Here is a 19,662-nt window from a genome sequence, read left to right as displayed (position 1 = left end):
CGTAAAATGATGTTTTATTAACAAAGTTCGGGAGGAGCACGAACTCCTTGAATGCTATTCAAGGAGCACTTGATTAACTCAAGAGGAGCACACTCAGTTAATCAACCAATTATCAAAATAAGAGGTAGGCCTATATATGGGCCATTCTACAGAATTGGTGCAAACTGCTGTCCCACAACCAAAAAACACATTTAAAAAGCATTTAAGTATTCAAATTTTAGATGTTTACTAAGATCCTTCTATTATCTATTGAATCCCACAATAATATTTAAAATATAATTAAATAAAATCATATATATAATCATATATAAAATCATCATTTATTGGGTACTTTCAATTGGGAGGTGGCTGTCCCGAAACCTAACCACTAAATTCCAACTTGTGAAAATGATATTGAAATGTTTTTTTGTTGTTTTTAAAAGTATACTTTTTTATTTCTTATAAAAAGTGAAGTTAAAAAAAATATATATTTTATATTTTATTTTTAAATCATGAAACTTAATGTAAAAAAAAAAAAATGTATTTTGCATTTTCATGTCACTACCGAAACAGTGTGTGTTTTAGTCCATTGGCTGAGACTGATTTTAAGCACACCCCTACATTTTTGATCAGGAAATATTTCTGTCCCTCTCTCTCATTTTCATTGTAGATAGGTACCATCATTTTGAGGGAAATGTGTTCAAAAGTCTGAAAATCTGTGTGTAACTTTAAGGAACGTCACTACCAAACACTTTTTTTCCTGCAACTAAGCAAACTTTTTGGGGTGTTATTCCATAACATTTAGTTTTTATGTGTGTATAACAGTTCAGAACTGTTCTAGGTAACCATGTGCTGGCTATCATCTTTGAACTAGGCTCAAAAGTATCTAAAATTCTCACTACTGAAACATGTGTTGACGTTTCGGTTGTGACATCATGGTTTTTTGAGTGTTATTCGATAAAATTTAGTTTTTGTGTGTGTACAACTGTTCAGAACTGTGCTAGTTAACCATGTGCTGATTAGCATATTTAAGCTAGGCTCAAAAGTATCTAAAATTGTCATGACCGAAATAGTCATGGCCGAAACATGTCATCATTGTTTTGGTAGTGACAAAAGGGAACACATAATCATTTATTTGGGGGAAATAAACAACATTTTAGTACAGTTATGCAAATCATTAGTTTCTTAGTATGTTTTAGTATGTGAGGTTAAATTCTGTAATGTAATGTGGTCACTACTCGCTACCTACTGTCACTACCGAAAATGTGCCATCACGACCGAAACATGGATGTTTTGTCTAAAACTAGATGTACCGCATGGCGGTACAAAATATGACCGCCGCTCAGGCCTGCACTGGCTTTCCACAAAAATAAATGACGTGGAGCAATTTGGCTGTATTGCGTGTTTATGTATATACCTAAAAAAAGTAGTAGTATGTGCATGTCTGTCTGTGTGTGTGTGTATGTGTTTGTGTGTCTGTGCGTGTATGTATGCGTGCGTACAGTACATGTGTGTGCACGTGTGTGTTTGTGTGTGTATGTCTGTGCATGTGGATTTGTATGTGTGTGTATGGGTGTGTGTCTGTGCGTGTGGATGTCAGTGTGTGTGCATGCTTGCCTTTGTTTGTATTCCTGCATGTGTGTGTGTGACAGTATCATCCTAAACCAGCAACCCTTCGCTCAACACCACCATCTACAGGCCGATGAGTGTACAGTCACTAAATGTGCACATAAATGAATTTATTTTATACCCCCCCATGGATGAAATTCTACAAAACTTAGCATACCCCCAGAGGATGTCAAGTTAATCATACACATGAAATATGGTGCAGTTCTGAACATCTAAACTGAAGATAGGGGCGATTAAAGCAGAATAATATTGCATTTTCATTTTTTATGGGAGGGGCGCAAATCACAAATGAGTGATTATGGGCTAGGTTGATGTGGGCCCTTAAGACCAACATACCATACAAATTTCTTCATCCTCGGTGCCACGGTTCAGGTAGCTATTTAGGAAAAACAGCATTTTTTGGGTTTGGGGGGGCCCAGCGCGGGGGGGGAGTGGCCCCCGGGGACCAAACGAAATTTTTCCGTAAAAGTCTAGTGGGGCTACATGCCCACCAAATTTCATGTTCCCCGGTGTTTCGGTGTCCCTGGTATCGTTGACGAAAAATTCAGTAAGATGACAAAAAAAAAAAAAAAACTTTGACAATCGATTATGGGCTAGGTTGATGTGGGCCCTTAAGACCAACATACCATAAAAATTTCTTCATCCTCGGTGCCACGGTTCAGGTAGTTATTTAGGAAAAACTGCATTTTTTGGGTTTGGGGGGGCCCAGCGCGGGGGGGGAGTGGCCCCCGGGGACCAAACGAAATTTTTCCGTAAAAGTCTAGTGGGGCTACATGCACACCAAATTTCATGTTCCCCGGTGTTTCGGTGTCCCTGGTATCGTTGACGAAAAATTCAGTAAGATGACGGGAAAAAAAAAAAAAAAAACTTTGACAATCGATTATGGGCTAGGTTGATGTGGGCCCTTAAGACCAACATACCATACAAATTTCTTCATCCTCAGTACCACGGTTCAGGTAGTTATTTAGGAAAAACTGCATTTTTTGGGTTTGGGGGGGCCCAGCGCGGGGGGGAGTGGCCCCGGGGACCAAACGAAATTTTTCCGTAAAAGTCTAGTGGGGCTACATGCCCACCAAATTTCATGTTCCCCGGTGTTTCGGTGTCCCTGGTATCGTTGACGAAAAATTCACGGGGGGCCCAGCGTGGGGGGGGAGTGGCCTCCGGGGACCAAACGAAATTTTTCCGTAAAAGTGTAGTGGGGCTACATGCCCACCAAATTTCATGTTCCCCGGTGTTTCGGTGTCCCTGGTATGGTTGACGAAAAATTCACGGGGGGCCCAGCGCGGGGGGGGAGTGGCCCCCGGGGACCAAACGAAATTTTTCCGTAAAAGTCTAGTGGGGCTACATGCCCACCAAATGTCATGTTCCCCGGTGTTTCGGTGTCCCTGGTATCGTTGACGAAAAATTCACGGGGGGGCCCAGCGCGGGGGGGGGGGGAGTGGCCCCTGGGGACCAAATGAAATTTTTCCGTAAAAGTCTAGTGGGGCTACATGCCCACCAAATTTCATGTTCCCCGGTGTTTCGGTGTCCCTGGTATCGTTGACGAAAAATTCACGGGGGGCCCAGCGCGGGGGGGGAGTGGCCCCCGGGGACCAAACGAAATTTTTCCGTAAAAGTCTAGTGGGGCTACATGCCCACCAAATTTCATGTTTCCCGGTGTTTCGGTGTCCCTGGTATCGTTGACGAAAAATTCACGGCGGGCCCAGCGCGGGGGGGGAGTGGCCCCCGGGGACCAAACTAAATTTTTCTGTAAAAGTCTAGTAGACCAACATACCATAAAAATTTCTTCATCCTCGGTGCCACGGTTCAGGTAGTTATTTAGGAAAAACTGCATTTTTTGGGTTTGGGGGGGCCCAGCGTGGGGGGGGAGTGGCCCCCGGGGACCAAACGAAATTTTTCCGTAAAAGTCTAGTGGGGCTACATGCCCACCAAATTTCATGTTCCCTGGTGTTTCGGTGTCCCTGGTATCGTTGACGAAAAATTCACGGGGGGCCCAGCGCAGGGGGGGAGTGGCCCCCGGGGACCAAACGAAATTTTTCCGTAAAATCTATAGTGGGGCTACATGCCCACCAAATTTCATGTTTCCCGGTGTTTCGGTGTCCCTGGTATCGTTGACGAAAAATTCACGGGGGGCCCAGCGCGGGGGGGGAGTGGCCCCCGGGGACCAAACGAAATTTTTCTGTAAAAGTCTAGTAGACCAACATACCATAACAATTTCTTCATCCTCGGTGCCACGGTTCAGGTAGTTATTTAGGAAAAACTGCATTTTTTGGGTTTGGGGGGGCCCAGCGTGGGGGGGGAGTGGCCCCCGGGGACCAAACGAAATTTTTCCGTAAAAGTCTAGTGGGGCTACATGCCCACCAAATTTCATGTTCCCCGGTGTTTCGGTGTCCCTGGTATCGTTGACGAAAAATTCACGGGGGGCCCAGCGCAGGGGGGGAGTGGCCCCCGGGGACCAAACGAAATTTTTCCGTAAAACCTATAGTGGGGCTACATGCCCACCAAATTTCATGTTCCCCGGTGTTTCGGTGTCCCTGGTATCGTTGACGAAAAATTTACGGGGGGCCCAGCGCGGGGGGGGAATTGGCCCCCGGGGACCAAACGAAATTTTTCCTTAGAAGTGTAGTGGGGCTACATGCCCACCAAATTTCATGTTCCCCGGTGTTTCGGTGTCCCTGGTATTGTTGACGAAAAATTTACGGGGGCCCCAGCGCGGGGGGGGAAGTGGCCCCCGGGGACCAGACGAAATTTTTCCTTAGAAGTCTAGTGGGGCTACATGCCCACCAAATTTCATGTTCCCCGGTGTTTCGGTGTCCCTGGTATCGTTGACGAAAAATTTACGGGGGCCCCAGCGCGGGGGGGGAAGTGGCCCCCGGGGACCACACGAAATTTTTCCGTAAAAGTCTAGTAGACCAACATACCATAAAAATTTCATGTTCCCCGGTGTTTCGGTGTCCCTGGTATCGTTGACGAAAAATTTACGGGGGCCCCAGCGCGGGGGGGGGAGTGGCCCCCGGGGACCACACGAAATTTTTCCGTAAAAGTCTAGTAGACCAACATACCATAAAAATTTCTTCATCCTCGGTGCCACGGTTCAGGTAGTTATTTAGGAAAAACTGCATTTTTTTGGGTTTGGGGGGGCCCAGCGCGGGGGGGGAGTGGCCCCCGGGGACCAAACGAAATTTTTCCTTAGAAGTGTAGTGGGGCTACATGCCCACCAAATTTCATGTTCCCCGGTGTTTCGGTGTCCCTGGTATCGTTGACGAAAAATTTACGGGGGCCCCAGCGCGGGGGGGAAGTGGCCCCCGGGGACCAAACGAAATTTTTCCTTAGAAGTCTAGTGGGGCTACATGCCCACCAAATTTCATGTTCCCCGGTGTTTCGGTGTCCCTGGTATCGTTGACGAAAAATTTACGGGGGCCCCAGCGCGGGGGGGGAAGTGGCCCCCGGGGACCAAACGAAATTTTTCCGTAAAAGTCTAGTAGACCAACATACCATAAAAATTTCTTCATGCTCGGTGCCACGGTTCAGGTAGTTATTTAGGAAAAACTGCATTTTTTTGGGTTTGGGGGGGCCCAGCGCGGGGGGGGAGTGGCCCCCGGGGACCAAACGAAATTTTTCCTTAGAAGTCTAGTGGGGCTACATGCCCACCAAATTTCATGTTCCCCGGTGCTTCGGTGTCCCTGGTATCGTTGACGGAAAATTCAGTAAGATGACGGGAAAAAAAAAAAAAAAAAAAACTTTGACAATCCCTATATGACCGCTTTCGCTAGCTACGCTAGCGGCGGTCATAATAAAGTATACTGAATTATTAACTAAGATGCTATTATAATGTTTGGTTCAGTGTATATTCAAACTAATGAATCCTTTACTTTGAAATCAGTATGATTAACTGAATGCCTTTTACAAAGAAAAATTGGATTCAAAATACAACAAATTTTATAAATTACACTTGAAATATTGCTAAAATTGTAATTGTTATTGATTTACCTGTGAAAACTTTTTAAAAATAGCAAAAAATATGTTTACAAGGTAGATGTAAACAAAATTTGAATAGGTCAAAATAAGCCTTCTTATTAAATTATTTATTATTATGTTTCGATAGTGACAAATTTAGGGAGAGGAGAAATATTCCAAAACTAAAATATAATTAACTGCACAAATACTAGAAATGTGTACCTTGGATATTATACAATTTGCATACATTTAAAATTTGTGGAAAAAGATAAAAAAAATTCAAGACATTTAACCAATTCTGTAGAATAGCCCATATATAGCAGACTTACCTCCGTTCATCAACAGTTTAACAGCATCCGTCCACCACCCCTTCTCACTTTTAGTCCTAACAACTCTTACAACAACCAGGGGAATACTCTGGTTTTGGGCAAAAATTCAGAGCTCGGAGCCGTTCCCTCGAACAGTACGCCAAATACGCATAACCTTTACTCCACTTAATTACATGTAAGTGTGAAGTTGTGAAATAATCAATTTATTAATGAGTTCATGCTTGTTGTACAATGTCATTGGCATCAAAGCTTTAACATGTGATGCTTCGTGATTATAAGAACAGCAGGTTTTCATTCTGATGTTGTGGAGAAAAACAACAATCACACAATCTCACATAGATCACAAAATATTTCAACAGACACATTTCCATCAAATGATCTCTATAATGTAAAGAAAAAATTTGATTTTCTCTTTATTTTATCATAACTGCACAATACATTAAACCAAAGAAAAACAAATATAAAGATGAATCTTTTAAAGAAACATTGCTATGTTCTGACAAAAATTAAGAAAATTTTACAAATTAGTCTCTTTTTGCCGTTTCTCGGCTTTTTGTCAACACCAAAATCAAAAATCAAACATAAATATAGGTTTAAATATGTCTAACAGGTTTCAAGCATTTTAAGGCCTTTAAACACATGAGTAAAAAGGTATTTAATATATGTTTTATTTAGCAAGCCTACAACCACCTAGATCATACACGGAAAATACCATTTACAGCCAATACAGGCAATTTACTAAGGAAATATATGTTTTAAAGTTTTTTAACAGTTATCAAGGTTGAGCCAAAAAAGTAGGACTAGTCCACAAAAGTAGGTTTTTGATATAATCTCCAATATTTAACTAATAATTAGATTGACAGCAGTGGTCCTAGAGGCAAAGTTTCTCAAAATTAGGATCTCTATATATATGGTATGAATGCCATGGGCATGTGTGGAAAATTGTGTGATATAAAATCCTTTACAAATGTGAAAAATGCGAAGGCGCCCCAGGGGTCAATTTCTCATAGGCCTCTGGGCCGTGAGTCAATTAGGAGTCAAACAGGCCCAGCGAGTTTCGTTAACCTTGTCTGACAGCAAATCGAACTTCATTTGCTGATGGCGGCTGTGTGTCAAGATACGCGAATGTCCTCGCAGACAATCGCAGCACCTTGGACAAAGCCACTGCATGCCAGTTTTCGTGTCAATTGGACTGACTGTTGCACAGCTATATTTTTTCAATTTTTAATTTCATTTTATAGCGCCACTGACTGGCCAGTCGGCACTTCTTTTTCACGCAACCACAGACCGAGCCCATAGCACATCGCTGTACCGAGTTTGGTGAAATTATCTCATACTGTTCATGAGGGAAAGCCGTTTTAGTAAAAGTGGCCACGCCCACTTCGAAAATGTTGGCGTTCCGTCGTGAACGTAAATCGAAATTTCAACTTTTTTTCTATAATTATTGACACTCAGACTGTAGAGAATCTTTCTGCACTGGTTTGCGACCGGGCAAAAAAAAAAAAAAAACTACTAGTTCGCAATAGTAGATTTTTGGACAAATCCAAAATACCCGAAAATTTCGGAAGACAATCGAATCCAAGATGTGCGTTTTGTTTGTCTTGATCCAAGAATTCCAACTATATGAGAAACTTGAGCCTTAAACAAGTTAGGAGTTACATACTTTTGATCGCTATAGCACCACCATCCAGACGAATGGGGCGAGCCTTGGTGACGTTGTAGACGGGGTGAGTACTGCCATTTTTTAAAGTTTCATGTCTCTACGACTTACGATTTGGTCTGCCCGATCACTTTTAGGGGAGAATGTGATCCTTGGAAATTCTAACATTTACAACAGGGTTTCAGTGCTTCAACCCCTCATCAGGCCTCATCCTGAAGTCAACTCAGTTATCCAAATTGTAAAGAAACTGTAAAGAAAGAAGGTCATACTAGCAGGCAGCAACTAAACAAACTATCGGCTGCATTTAATACATGTAATATAACATAATATGTGTGATGTAAAACAATTATTTTATCAACACCACGCTGTAAATAGTTTACTAGGTTCCACAGACAATTATTTTCCAAACCCTGACACTTTGTAGCTTGAGGATGAACTGCATCATGGATTTAGACATGGATTATTATGAGCTGCAGTAAAGAAACCTTGCTGAAGATGAAAGCTTTCAGATGCCAAGATTACAGAATACACAAAATCAAAATCACTGTAATCTGATTTTGTAACATCTGATATTGAATTGAGAGTGTTTTAAAAGGTGCTTTAAATGTTGAATATTCATTGATGGTGTTTAAGTTTGTTCATCCAAACTTCAAATTACATTTTAATTTAAATATACCGGCATACATGTTTCAGAAGTAATATAATTTATTTCCTTCTTTTTTTCTTTTGAATTTTTTGAATATTTTTGCCTGTCTGAACTCTCTTCTGCTCTATGATCCTGATAGATGAACCTGTACTAACCCCAAAAGCAGGGTATAAGGGTTCATTGAAAGTGGTCTGGACTCTGTGAAGGAGAGTCATTGTGTCAGAGACGCTGTAGAAGGACAGAGATCCTGCTCTGTGATCCAGATACACTCCTATTCTAGAGGAGGAGAAAGCAGGGATTGAGACTTGGGCTTTATCATGAATGAAATCGACATTCTGTTGATCAAGTGACAATCTCCAAGATTTTCTGTTGAAGCCAAGCCTACAGTCATCATTGTTTCCTTTACATCCAATTCCTTTGTAACAAACTGCTACAGCCCATTCCTTACCAATGCACTCAACCTCCCAGTAACAGCGATCATACAAACCCTCTCGACACAAGACATTCCAATATCCATCAAATCGCTCAGAGTGATCAGGATACTGCTGAGCTTCAAGTGAATGTGTTGCTTTTCTGTTCCCTTCTGACAAGATGAGGTTTTTGTGTGCTGTGTTTGGATCCAGGTTAAGTTCACAGAAATCTGAGGAGAATGGATGCACACAAACAGAGTTATAAACGTTATTATTATAATTATTATTATTATTATTATAATTTTCTTTATATTTCACTTGACTGATATTTATCAATTAACATGTACAGCCTATTCGTTTTTGTGAGCAATAGCTCAACTTACATTGCCAAAAAGTATTTGGAGTCTTTGGTTCTGGAGTCTGTGCAACATGAACATTTGACACTGAAAACATGAGAAGAAAATCAACAATAAAGTCAATATTTAGGTGTAATCATACATAGTATAAATTACACATTTTATTTTCTAAGGAAAATCATTCAGACCTTTTCGGGATATTCTGGCTGTTTGCAGATGACAGACGTCCTCCAAAACCTCCTTAAACGCTGAGATTGAAATGTCTTTAAAAGACAGATGAGTGTGTTGAGTGAAGCTGGGAACGTCTTCAAATGTGGGTAAAACACGCACAGACTGACAGCTCTGAAATGAGAATAATAATTCAGACTTAATTTGTGAACGCATGACACTTTTTCCATTCATTAAGATAAACTATTTATGGTGATATGTTGTGGAAGGTTCACACACAGATATGATAAATATCATAACAAAATGTATTACCTTCAGAAAATTGACCTGATCATCAGTAATCAGAAGTTTGTCAATCTCTGCTTGTGTTTTTCTGAGTTCTGTCAGCTCTTGATCCAGATGTTTGTGAAGTTCCTCTGCTCGATCTATCTCAGTCTTCTCCTGAGCTCTGATCTGCTCTTTAATCTCAGAGCGTTTCTTCTCAAGAGAGCAGATGAGCTCAGTGAAGACCTTCTCAATGTCCTCCATGGTCTCTAGAGCTGAACTCTGTTGGAAAGGAACAACAGCCTAAATACTGTATTTATAAGACCAATTTCAATTAAATTACTCGAGTTCCGTCAGTGACTGACGAATGGGGGTCCCGATTCAATCACGCCACAGCTGCTGTCTTCCAGTGCCCTGCGCAAGTCTGAGCTCCCTGACGTGAGACTAGCACGGACGAAGGGCTAGGCTTAACGCAAGAATACCAAGGTACACTGGGTGGCATATCCCAGGTAGAACATGTAACACAGTGCCTACCTGTAGAGAGGACTTAGAATACACATATGACCTGAGAGCGGGATGCATATGGAAAACTCAGAGGTATCCAGCCTGCAGGGTGGAATGTTTCAACCTTGAGATGGCAAGAGGTCTTTCCGAGGGAAAACACGTGTTCGGTGGAGACTTACCATAGAAATACACATGTGGGGGTTGCCCAAGCGGGGAACCATGCACATGGAAGCACCAAGCCAATCATGAGGACTGACTGACTGACTGGGCATGCACTCTGGTGATGGCATCGACAGTGCAGGAGGAACTCAGAGTCTAAGAGAACTATCTGAGTGAAATAGCGCATGTATCCAGTCCGTGGAGTGGATTGGCCCAGCAAGCGATGACACAGAGCAGATCCTACTTACTGGCTAGTGGAAGCATGTACATGAGAGGACAATGGCTCTACCCGTAGATTATAGAATCTCGCGAAAGTGTTGGGTCTGCAGCTCTACAGATGTTTTTTAGCGAGGCACCATGCGCTAAAGCCGAGGAGGAAGCTACACTCCGGATGGAGTGAGCCCTCACCCCTTGGGGGCATGGTCGACCCTGCATCTGGTAAGCCAAGACAATGGTGTCCACTATCCAGTGAGACAACCTTTGCTTGGAGAGAGCCTTTCCCTCAAGCTTCCCACCACAACAGACAAAGAGCTGGTCTGAGGTCCTGTTCCGTATTCAGGCCGGGGTCTCAAGATCACATGAGAGTTAGCTGGCCCGAGTTCTAGGCACGCTTCGTCAACCCGAAAATGCCTGCAGGTGCCCTACCATCTTGATGGAGGCCAAAGCGACCAGGAGCGCTGTCTTCATAAACAGGAACTTAAGCTCGACTGATTGCAATGGCTCAAAGGAAGCTCTCTGCAGGGCAGATAAGACCACTGCAAGGTCCCAAGAGGGTTTAAGAGGAGACCGAGGAAGATTTAGTCTCCTCGCCCCCCTCAGGAACCTGACGACCAGGTCATCCTGTCCCACTGTTTTTGACTCCACAAGGTCATGGTGCGCAGAGATCGCAGCCATGTAAACCTTCAAGGTTGAAGGAGACAACCTTTGGTCCAACCCTTCTTGGAGGAAGGAGAGCACCGACCCGATCGGGAATTTTCTGGGATCTTATCAGCGAGAAGAACACCAGGTGACGAAGGGGTTCCACTTCAGAGCATAGGCGTGTCTTGTGGACAAGGCCCTAGCAGAAGTGATGGTAGCCACCACCTGAGGTGGTAGGGTACTCAAACCTGCCGCATCCCGTCCAGAACCCACACATGCAGGTTCCACAGATCGGGACATGGGTGCCAAAGGGTGCCCCGTCTCTGAGAAAGGAGGTCCTACCTCAGAGGGATTGGCCAGGGAGAGGCTGTCGCGAGGAGCACCAGTTTGGAGAACCAAGTCCGGGTTGGCAAATGAGGCGCAACCAGAAGGACCTGCTCCTCGTCCTCCCTGATCTGTGCAAAAAGGCTCACTGGGGGAAACGCATACTTGCGGAGGCCCCGCGGCCAGCTGTGCGCTAGTGCATCCGAGCCGAGAGTCCCTTCGGTCAGGGAATAAAAACCAGCAGCAGTGGGAAATGTCTGGGGAGGCAAACAGATCTACCTGTGTGTTGCCGAACTGTCAGGGGATGGAGTCTCCATTCCCCAGGATTATATATTAATATACATTAATGAGGTTCACAAAAAAGAAATAAAGATTGGTGATGTTAACAAATACTCCATTCCCCGGGATGTGGCCGAAATCATGAGAGCTCGTCAGCTGCACGATTCAGGTCTCCCGGAATGTAAATGGCTCAAAGCGACCTCAGATGCTTCTGACTCCATAAGAGGAGATGGCGGGCGAGTTGCGACATACGGCGGGAGCGCAGACCACCTTGCCGGTTGATGTATGCTACTGTCGCTGTGCTGTCTGAATGGGCTAGTACGAGTTGGTCCTTGAGTAATGTTCGAAAACGGTGTAGAGTCAAACGTACTGCCAGCAACTCAAGGCAACTGACATGCCAAAGGTGCTGGGGTCCTGTCCAGGAGCCCGCAGCAGCATGTCCATTGCACATGGCACCCCAGCCCGTGGCAGAGGCATCTGTTGAGCCAAAAAATGACTGAAAACTCATTCTAAGGGCACTCTGACCCATAGAAAGAAGAGGTTCAACCAAAGTAGGGATGTCCCGATCAGGTTTTTTTGCCCTCGAGTCCGAGTCATTTGATTTTGAGTATCTACCGATACCAAGTCCCGATCCGATACTTCTATAATACATAAAAAAAGAATAAAGAAGAGCGAAAAACAGATCCAGGATGTTCCTTATTTTTTATTTAATTCACCTTATTTTAACATTCAACAACTCTGTTAAAGGGGTCATATAATGCCATTTTTGTACAATCTAATATGTTTCTTTATGGTCTAAATTAAAAGTTTGTAATATACTTTAATTAAAAATTCTCATTAGTATTGTAAGAAAACACTCATTTTACCTGGTCAAAAACAGCTCTGTTTTCAGCACGCCGTTTCAGTGCATGTGTCTTTAAATGATAATGAGCTTTGCTCACCCCGCCCCTCTGTTCTGTGGGGCGTTCTGAAACAACGCACGTGGACCGTTGCCTTGACAACAGTTCAGGTTATATTTTGGAACAAGAATGGCAACGGGAGTTTCTGGGGATACGTCTTTGCAACCATACCAATTTGAACCTGAGTCGGACTCTGAACAAGATGACGGCCCAGAAGAAGTTCGACCATTACGGCTCGGACAGGACGTTTCTGAATGGTTGGTTAACGTAATGTCATTTTGATCTATTTTTGTATGTACTGGCACGGTAGAATAGTGAGATACAAACGCTATGTGTTTAACTTTACTTATGTATAGGTTAGTTCGTTAGTTAATGAGTGTAAACATTAGCCACATTCATCATAAAGTGCAAGCGATTTGCAAATATTAATATACAGGTTAATAAAACGTTATACTTACTTCTTCTGGAATTGCAGCAGGCACACGAATAGTTGGTACAGATTCGTTTTTCAGTAGCAGCCTCTTAGCAAAACCAGCTTTATACTGACACTCGTTTAAAAAGCAGTCTGGTGAGAAATGATTAGCGCAAACATAATAGCATTTAGATCGACCGTTGGGAATATTCCCTTCAAAAACAAAACTCAGCCACTGCGTCTTCAGCGGGTCGGATTTCAGAACAGTAAAATTACTGCTGTGTTCCTTATTACATCTAAAAACAGAACACCACAATCGCTTAGACGCCATTCTACTCCAGCATATCAACAATGGTGGACTACTATGACGACAGCTGTCACAGCTCGCTCAGGGCGGGTCTTGTGTTGAAACACGGCTGTCAATCACAATCGCGGGAGGGGCGTTGGATATTATGACGTCACAATATCGAACGGCTTGATTTCAGAGAGGGTCAAACATATAAGGAGATTAAAACAAAACCACTGGATGGATTTTTATCATGATAGGATGGTTGTGTACAGGCACTGCCAACAGACATTTCAGTGCAATCAACTTGTAAAAGTGCATGTACCATTATATGACCCCTTTAACAAACAGAGCACTTCTGTGAGGTAGCTTGAACAATCAAGTAATAAATAACATAAATTCTTCACTTTTGGACTTAGTGCAACAGTAAATATAAAAAAAGTCTAATATATAAACAAATAGCACCTCAACTTAAAATACCCAGCAGGCATGTAAACAAATAAAAAATAAAAGTGCCACAGTGTTTGCAAAGCCAGTAATGTGCTTTTAGGAACTGCACTCACCGGTTTCACACTGTGCGCGTTAGCAGAGCGTATTTTTTTTTCCCGCGTGTCCTGCTCCTGCTCACCATACGCACTGCTCCTGCGCTGCTTACGCTCTGCTAACATGTGCAGTGTGAAACCGGCGTAACTCTGTGCCACCGCATAACTATAGATTATAGTGTTAAAAAATAATGACAATATATATACATATATATCCGAGTCCTGATCGGGAGGTAACGTCCGATTCCGATCGAGTCTGAAACCACGTGATCGGGCCCGATTTCCGATCACGTGATCGGATCGGGACATCCCTAAACCAAAGGATGACGGTCTGACGCAGAGTAACTAGTACTCATCTCGGCCCATCTCGGGACTCGATCATGAAGCCAGTGCTGAAGCGTTCTCATATGAAGCAGTCCCAGCGGCGTGGCTACCGCTGTGGATGCCATATGCCCCAGGAACCTTTGAAATAACTTCAGTGGGACCGCAATCTTGCCCTCGAATTGACTCAGGCAATTCAGCACTGACTGCGCGCGCTCGCTCTGAGTCATGGCGACTGAGGCGTTTTCCATTCTGAAAATAGAGATCCTCTGCACTGGGGAGAGTTTGCTCTTTTCCCAGTTGACCCAAAGACCCAGACAGGTGAGGTGCCGGAGCACCAGGTCCCTGTGTTCATAAACCTGCTCTCGAGAGTGAGCTAGAATCAGCCAATTGTCGAGATAGTTCAGGATGCGAACCTTGTGTTGCCGAAGTGGCACAAGGGCTGCTTCAATTACTTTTTTGAAGACGCAAGGAGACAGGGCTAGCCCGAATGGAAGTACCATGTACTGGTATGCCTGCCCCTCGAAAGCAAACTGTAGAAACGGTCTGTGTTGAGAAAGAATGGAGAGATGAAAGTACGCGTCCTTCAGGTCGATCGCTGCAAACCAATCCAATCGAAATTGCATTTGGCTGTCAACATCTTGAATGAAATCCTGTGAAGGGGTCGGTTGAAGATGCGCAGGTCCAGGATTGGCTGTAACCCACCGCTCTTCTTGGGTAAAATGAAGTAGGGGCTGTAGAAGCCGGACTTCATTTCGACTGGAGAGACAGTCTCGATTGCACCCTTTGCCAGTAGGGTGGCGACCTCCACACGCATGACAGGGGCATTGCCACCCACCATGGTATAGCGGACTCCCCGGAAGTGGGGAGGAGACCGTGTGAACTGAATCGCATTGCCGAGCCTGATGGTTCTCGGGAGCCAGAGGGACAGATTGGGAAGCTCTAGCCAGGCTCCCAAAAACTGAACCAGCGGGGTCATGTGAACGACAGATGTACCCACGATGGGGCAGAAAGGCGGAATGACCGGTCCAGATGTGGGAGGCGGTGCGTCCCGATGTGGGGGCATGGTCATATGCCGCGTCCTGACAGAGGAGGCCAGGGAAGGACGAGCATTCCACGGGGACCTCCTCTGACAAGAAGTCTGACGACAGAGGGGGACGAGAGTGGTGAGGCGGAGTGTCGCACACTGCCATCCGCGGCCTCTGGGGGCTCAGAGATGGGAATGTCAGTTCTTTCTTTAAGGAAGAACAAAAGATTCTGAAGGAGTATCCCTGCAACCACCTCCTGTGAAGAACTGCATCCTGGAATAACTGGCGTTTGGCAGGCTGCAGGGCTGGTATGGGCTGGGGCGCCTTCCTGTGGCCGCAGGTGGGAGCCGCAGGAGGGTGCCCTCGGCAGCGAGCAGACTGAGACGTCTGAGCCGGTGGCTGGGTGGAGGCCGCAGCTGGCCGCCGGGAAGGAATATGTTTAATAACCTCAGTCTGCTGCTGGGCGGCCGAGAACTGTTAGGCAAAGTCATCGACCGAGCCGGAGGTTGAGGAATGAGGTTTGCTCAGCCTCTCACATATCAGCCAGGTTAAGCCAGAGGTGTCTTTCCTAGACCCAGATGTGGAGATCACCTGACCCAGGGAGCGTGCAGTCACCTTCATTGCCGTAGAGCGAGGTCGGTAGTGGCACGCAGCTCTTCCATGAGCCCTGGATCAGCACTACCCTTGTGCATGTCTCTGAGCACCCTGGCCTGATAGACCTGGGGGATGGCCATAGCATACAGTAAGGAGGCAGCCTGCCCTGCAGCTCTATAGGTCTTCGCCAACAGAGTAGACAAAAACCTACAGGCTTTGGAGGGGTGCTTAGTGTCGCCACGCCAGGTGGAGGTGTTATGGGGACACAGTTGCATCGCCATAGAACGCTCCACCGGGCGGACCCCAGTGTACCCTTTGGCCGCGGCCTCATCGAGGGCAGAGAAGGCGGAAGGTGCCGCTGAGCAGTCGTGAAAAGTCAAAGGAGACTTCTATGATTTCATGACCTCTTCATGCACTTCCGGGAAGAAAGGAATTGGGGGTGGGTGCTGCCGTCAGCCTCAGATCACCCTGGCCACCAGCCAAAGTATCCCCTCTCGGGAAGAAAATAGATTGGAGTGTGGCAAATGGGACTCTACCTCTAAGGAGGTCATTGAATCTCGATCGCAACATTGTGATGGTCATGTTTCCGAAACGAGAACATGACGCATCCACGAATGCTGCCTGAGCGTGATTTAAGGCCAAACACGCCAGGCAGCGTTCGTGCCCATCAGCAGAATTAATCTGTCTACCGCACCCAGAAATACATGGGCGAGACATATTTAAAAAGGTGCGGCGCGTGCAGCTCTTATGGAGGGGATAAAACTCAACAGCACTGCTGAAGCATCTTGGGAGAAAACATACACTGTTGGCAGATCACTGCACAGACCAGCAGCAGGAATGAGATCTCGCTGGAACACGCCATCACACCAATACCGCTGAAGAGTCGCTCGTCTCGTATCTAGAACTCGTAGACAGCTTGCAGAGAGAAGTGAAGAAACACTCGGCTCCGAAGCAAAAACATAATGCGAGATTGCCGCGCTGCTCCTTTTATACCTACGCGGTGGGGCGGAGTTGCGCTATGCAAATTCCGAAGACCCATGGCATTGTTTTGCCTTTGGCTTGTTTTGTAAGAACTCGAAGGTGATAGGCTTCTAAGCAAAACCCCCATTCGTCAGTCACTGATGTAACTCGGAGTGACTGAACGAAAGGGAACTTTTGCATCCGCAAATCTCCATATAAAACTGCATACGAGTATGTTTTTGGTCTTGTTTTTCCGCAACAAATATAGCTTAAGATTCTCCGTAGGATCTGTAATAAATACATAACTTTTACAAGAGCTGTAAACATCACTGTCATCTTCTGATACTCACTTTAAAAGACTTCACAGCTTCACTGAGTTCCCGCTGACCTCTCTCTCGCTCCTGGATCAGCTTCTGACACGACACCTTTATCTCCTTTAACTCTTTCTGAAGATGTTCACATAAAAGAAGTAAGCAGATTATAGTATTTCAGTAATTTAAATAGGTAATTTAAATAAATAACTTTGACTAAAACTCAAGAAAAAATACAACTACCTAAAATTACACAAGCATTGATTACCTTTTTACTAGTCCATTCTGAATCCACAGAAACCACATTGTGGTTTTTATGATTGTCAGTGACACACAAACAACAAATACACTGACGATCATCCTGACAGTAAATCTCCAGAAGTTTCCCATGACTGAGGCAGAAGTTCTCCTGAATGTGTCTGGAAGTTTTGACTAGTTTGTGCTTCATAAACGCAGGAGATTGATAGTGAAGCTGCAGGTGAGTTTGACAGAAGGAGGCCAAGCACTGCAGACAGGACTTTACAGCTCTGTTCTTCTCTGTAGTGCAAACATCACACTCCACAGCAGCCGTTTGTAGGGACGTCTTCTGCAGCGTCTCCATCATCTCAGCTATCAGAGTGTTCTTCTTCAGTAGAGGTCTCTGACTGAAGCTCTCTCTGCATTGGGGACAGCGGTACGGCGGCCCCTGCTCCTTCTGGCCCCAGCAGTCAGTAATACAGCTCATACAGTAACTGTGTCCACAGGGAATCGTCACCGGCTCCTTCAGAGGATCCAAACAGACTGGACAGCTGAACTGATCCACATACGGACTCGCTGCAGATTCAGACATTTCTTTGCAGTATTCAAAGATGAACAGATTCCCAGCTTCTGTCCTGTAATAAGAGCTGTTTTGCCAAGAAAATCAACATTGTTTATCAAATGCTTGAGTGAAAGGATGGATACTGTCAAGATTTTACAAAGTATCTAACCAAAAAAATTGTTTGAGAGAAGCTTAATCACAATTTTTATTTTATTTTTAACCTAGGGAATAAATTCTGTTCTCTGCTGATAAACTGCAGGCTGTAAATGCTGTTGTATATACTGTCAATAGAGCTTAACTTGTATTTATCCAGAATAGTATTTTTAGTCATGATCACCACAGAAATAGGTTGTATTTTTAAACAATCACAGAAATTGTAAAGAGTAAAAATGATAATTTTGTAGCATACCTCAGTATGTAATCGATTTTTTTGTGATCGAGTTTTTATTAGACAACAAAATCCCAAAATAATTGTTTAACAATGAAGTACAAAGCAACATTTTACAAGTTACAGGTATAAACTTTGTACACACAAATACATTATTGCACACTATTTCTTTTAAAAAGCAGACAACATGATAAAGTTATGATCTTTGGATCCTATGAAGTCCTTACCTCGACAAAAAAACAACTCAAATATTATTTGCTTTACAGCTTTGCCCCAAAGAACAGCGGCAAAGATCTATTATAGAGGTTGAATCACTTGTGTAAAGGAGAAATAAGTTTCATTTCTCTTGAACTCAAATACTTCCTGGTTTTCAGCACGTAAACAAAAAAAATGAGTGTGTGTTCTGTGTGAGATAATGAGAGAAAAATTTTTTTTTTTTTTATTTGGGTGTGTGTTCTGTGTGAGATAATGAGAGAAAAAAATATATTTTTTTCATATGATGGACTGGTGTACATTATTTAACTGTTATTATTAAACTTACAATTTTTAGTTCTAGACTAAAACAAACAATCAAATGTTTTTTTTTTAAAATGATTTAATTTAATAATCGTTAGTCATTTATGTAGTTGTCATGTGATTTATCATTTAATTATTTAAATATTATTACTATTTGATTTACATAATTTAGTAATTTATTCATAATTTTATTGTTATTCATTTATGTTATTATTTTTTATTCATTTTTATATTTTATATTAGGCTACTTATAATTTTCTTTCTATTGTTGTCCTTTCAGTGGTTTGAAAGTGATGTTTGTCTTTATGAGTAAGAGAAATGAGAATGTGCCCATTTCAAGGTTTTTAACATCACAGGTTGGATTTGTACTGGTCAGACGAAGTCTAAGCATTAAAACATATGCAACTAAGATAATTCAATAAACACTGCTCTTTTTATTTTATTTTTGCTTTGTCTCCTGCTTCTGCTCTTCCTTGTCTTTCTCAGTCAAACTCTCAGGCTGATAGAAGACTGTTAATAGAGTTTTGCATACCAGAACAGACTTGCTGTTAACAGGTTTTACTGGTTTTGGACACCAGACAAACTTTTGGTTTTCAGTGTGATAGAGTGAGTGAGAAAGAGAGAGAGGCATTGTTTATGTGAAGCCGTGACTTTGCAGTTTTGTTGCTCTACTCTTTTTACTTTGCTTAAAATCATACCGTATCTCTCGACACCAATAATCAGTTGAATAGTTTGTAATAAAATACAGAAAATGTGTTTCTTTGTTTGAACTGCTTCTAACACACTTCCTGAAATCTGTGCGTAAAATGATTAAATCATTGATGAATTCATATTTGTTGTACAATGTCATTGGCATCAAACCTTTCAGAAATAATTTCTGTTTTAACAAGTGATGCTTCTGTTATAAGAACAGCAGGTTTTCATTCAGATGCTGTGGAGAAAATAATAATCACACACAATCTCACATAGATCATGAATTCTGGAGACAAAATATTTCCTAAAACAGACACATTTTCATCAAAAGATCACTTTTCTATTTTTCAAAATTACAACATTAATTACATACTAAACTGAGGAAAACTGG

General features: G+C 43.4%; 1 protein-coding gene across 1 annotated transcript; it reads right to left on the bottom strand.

The window, feature by feature from the left end:
* Positions 1-7,669: 7,669 nt before the first annotated feature.
* On the bottom strand, positions 7,670-18,487 carry LOC311090592 (E3 ubiquitin/ISG15 ligase TRIM25-like). Its single transcript, XM_084125971.1, has 7 exons — positions 18,290-18,487; positions 17,144-17,759; positions 16,915-17,010; positions 9,447-9,680; positions 9,155-9,308; positions 8,994-9,053; positions 7,670-8,840 (listed from the first exon to the last, which is right to left on the bottom strand). The coding sequence occupies exons 2-7, from the start codon at positions 17,702-17,704 to the stop codon at positions 8,260-8,262; spliced, it is 1,686 nt and encodes a 561-aa protein (XP_083982097.1). The 5' UTR covers positions 17,705-17,759; positions 18,290-18,487; the 3' UTR covers positions 7,670-8,259.
* Between the last annotated feature and the right edge of the window lie 1,175 nt (positions 18,488-19,662).

Source organism: Abramis brama (genome assembly GCF_963993115.1).
Source record: "Abramis brama genome assembly, chromosome: 10".
Classification (NCBI taxonomy): Eukaryota; Metazoa; Chordata; class Actinopteri; order Cypriniformes; family Leuciscidae; genus Abramis; species Abramis brama.
Note: the sequence above shows the minus strand (reverse complement) of the source record. Positions and strands in the feature narration are given on the sequence as shown.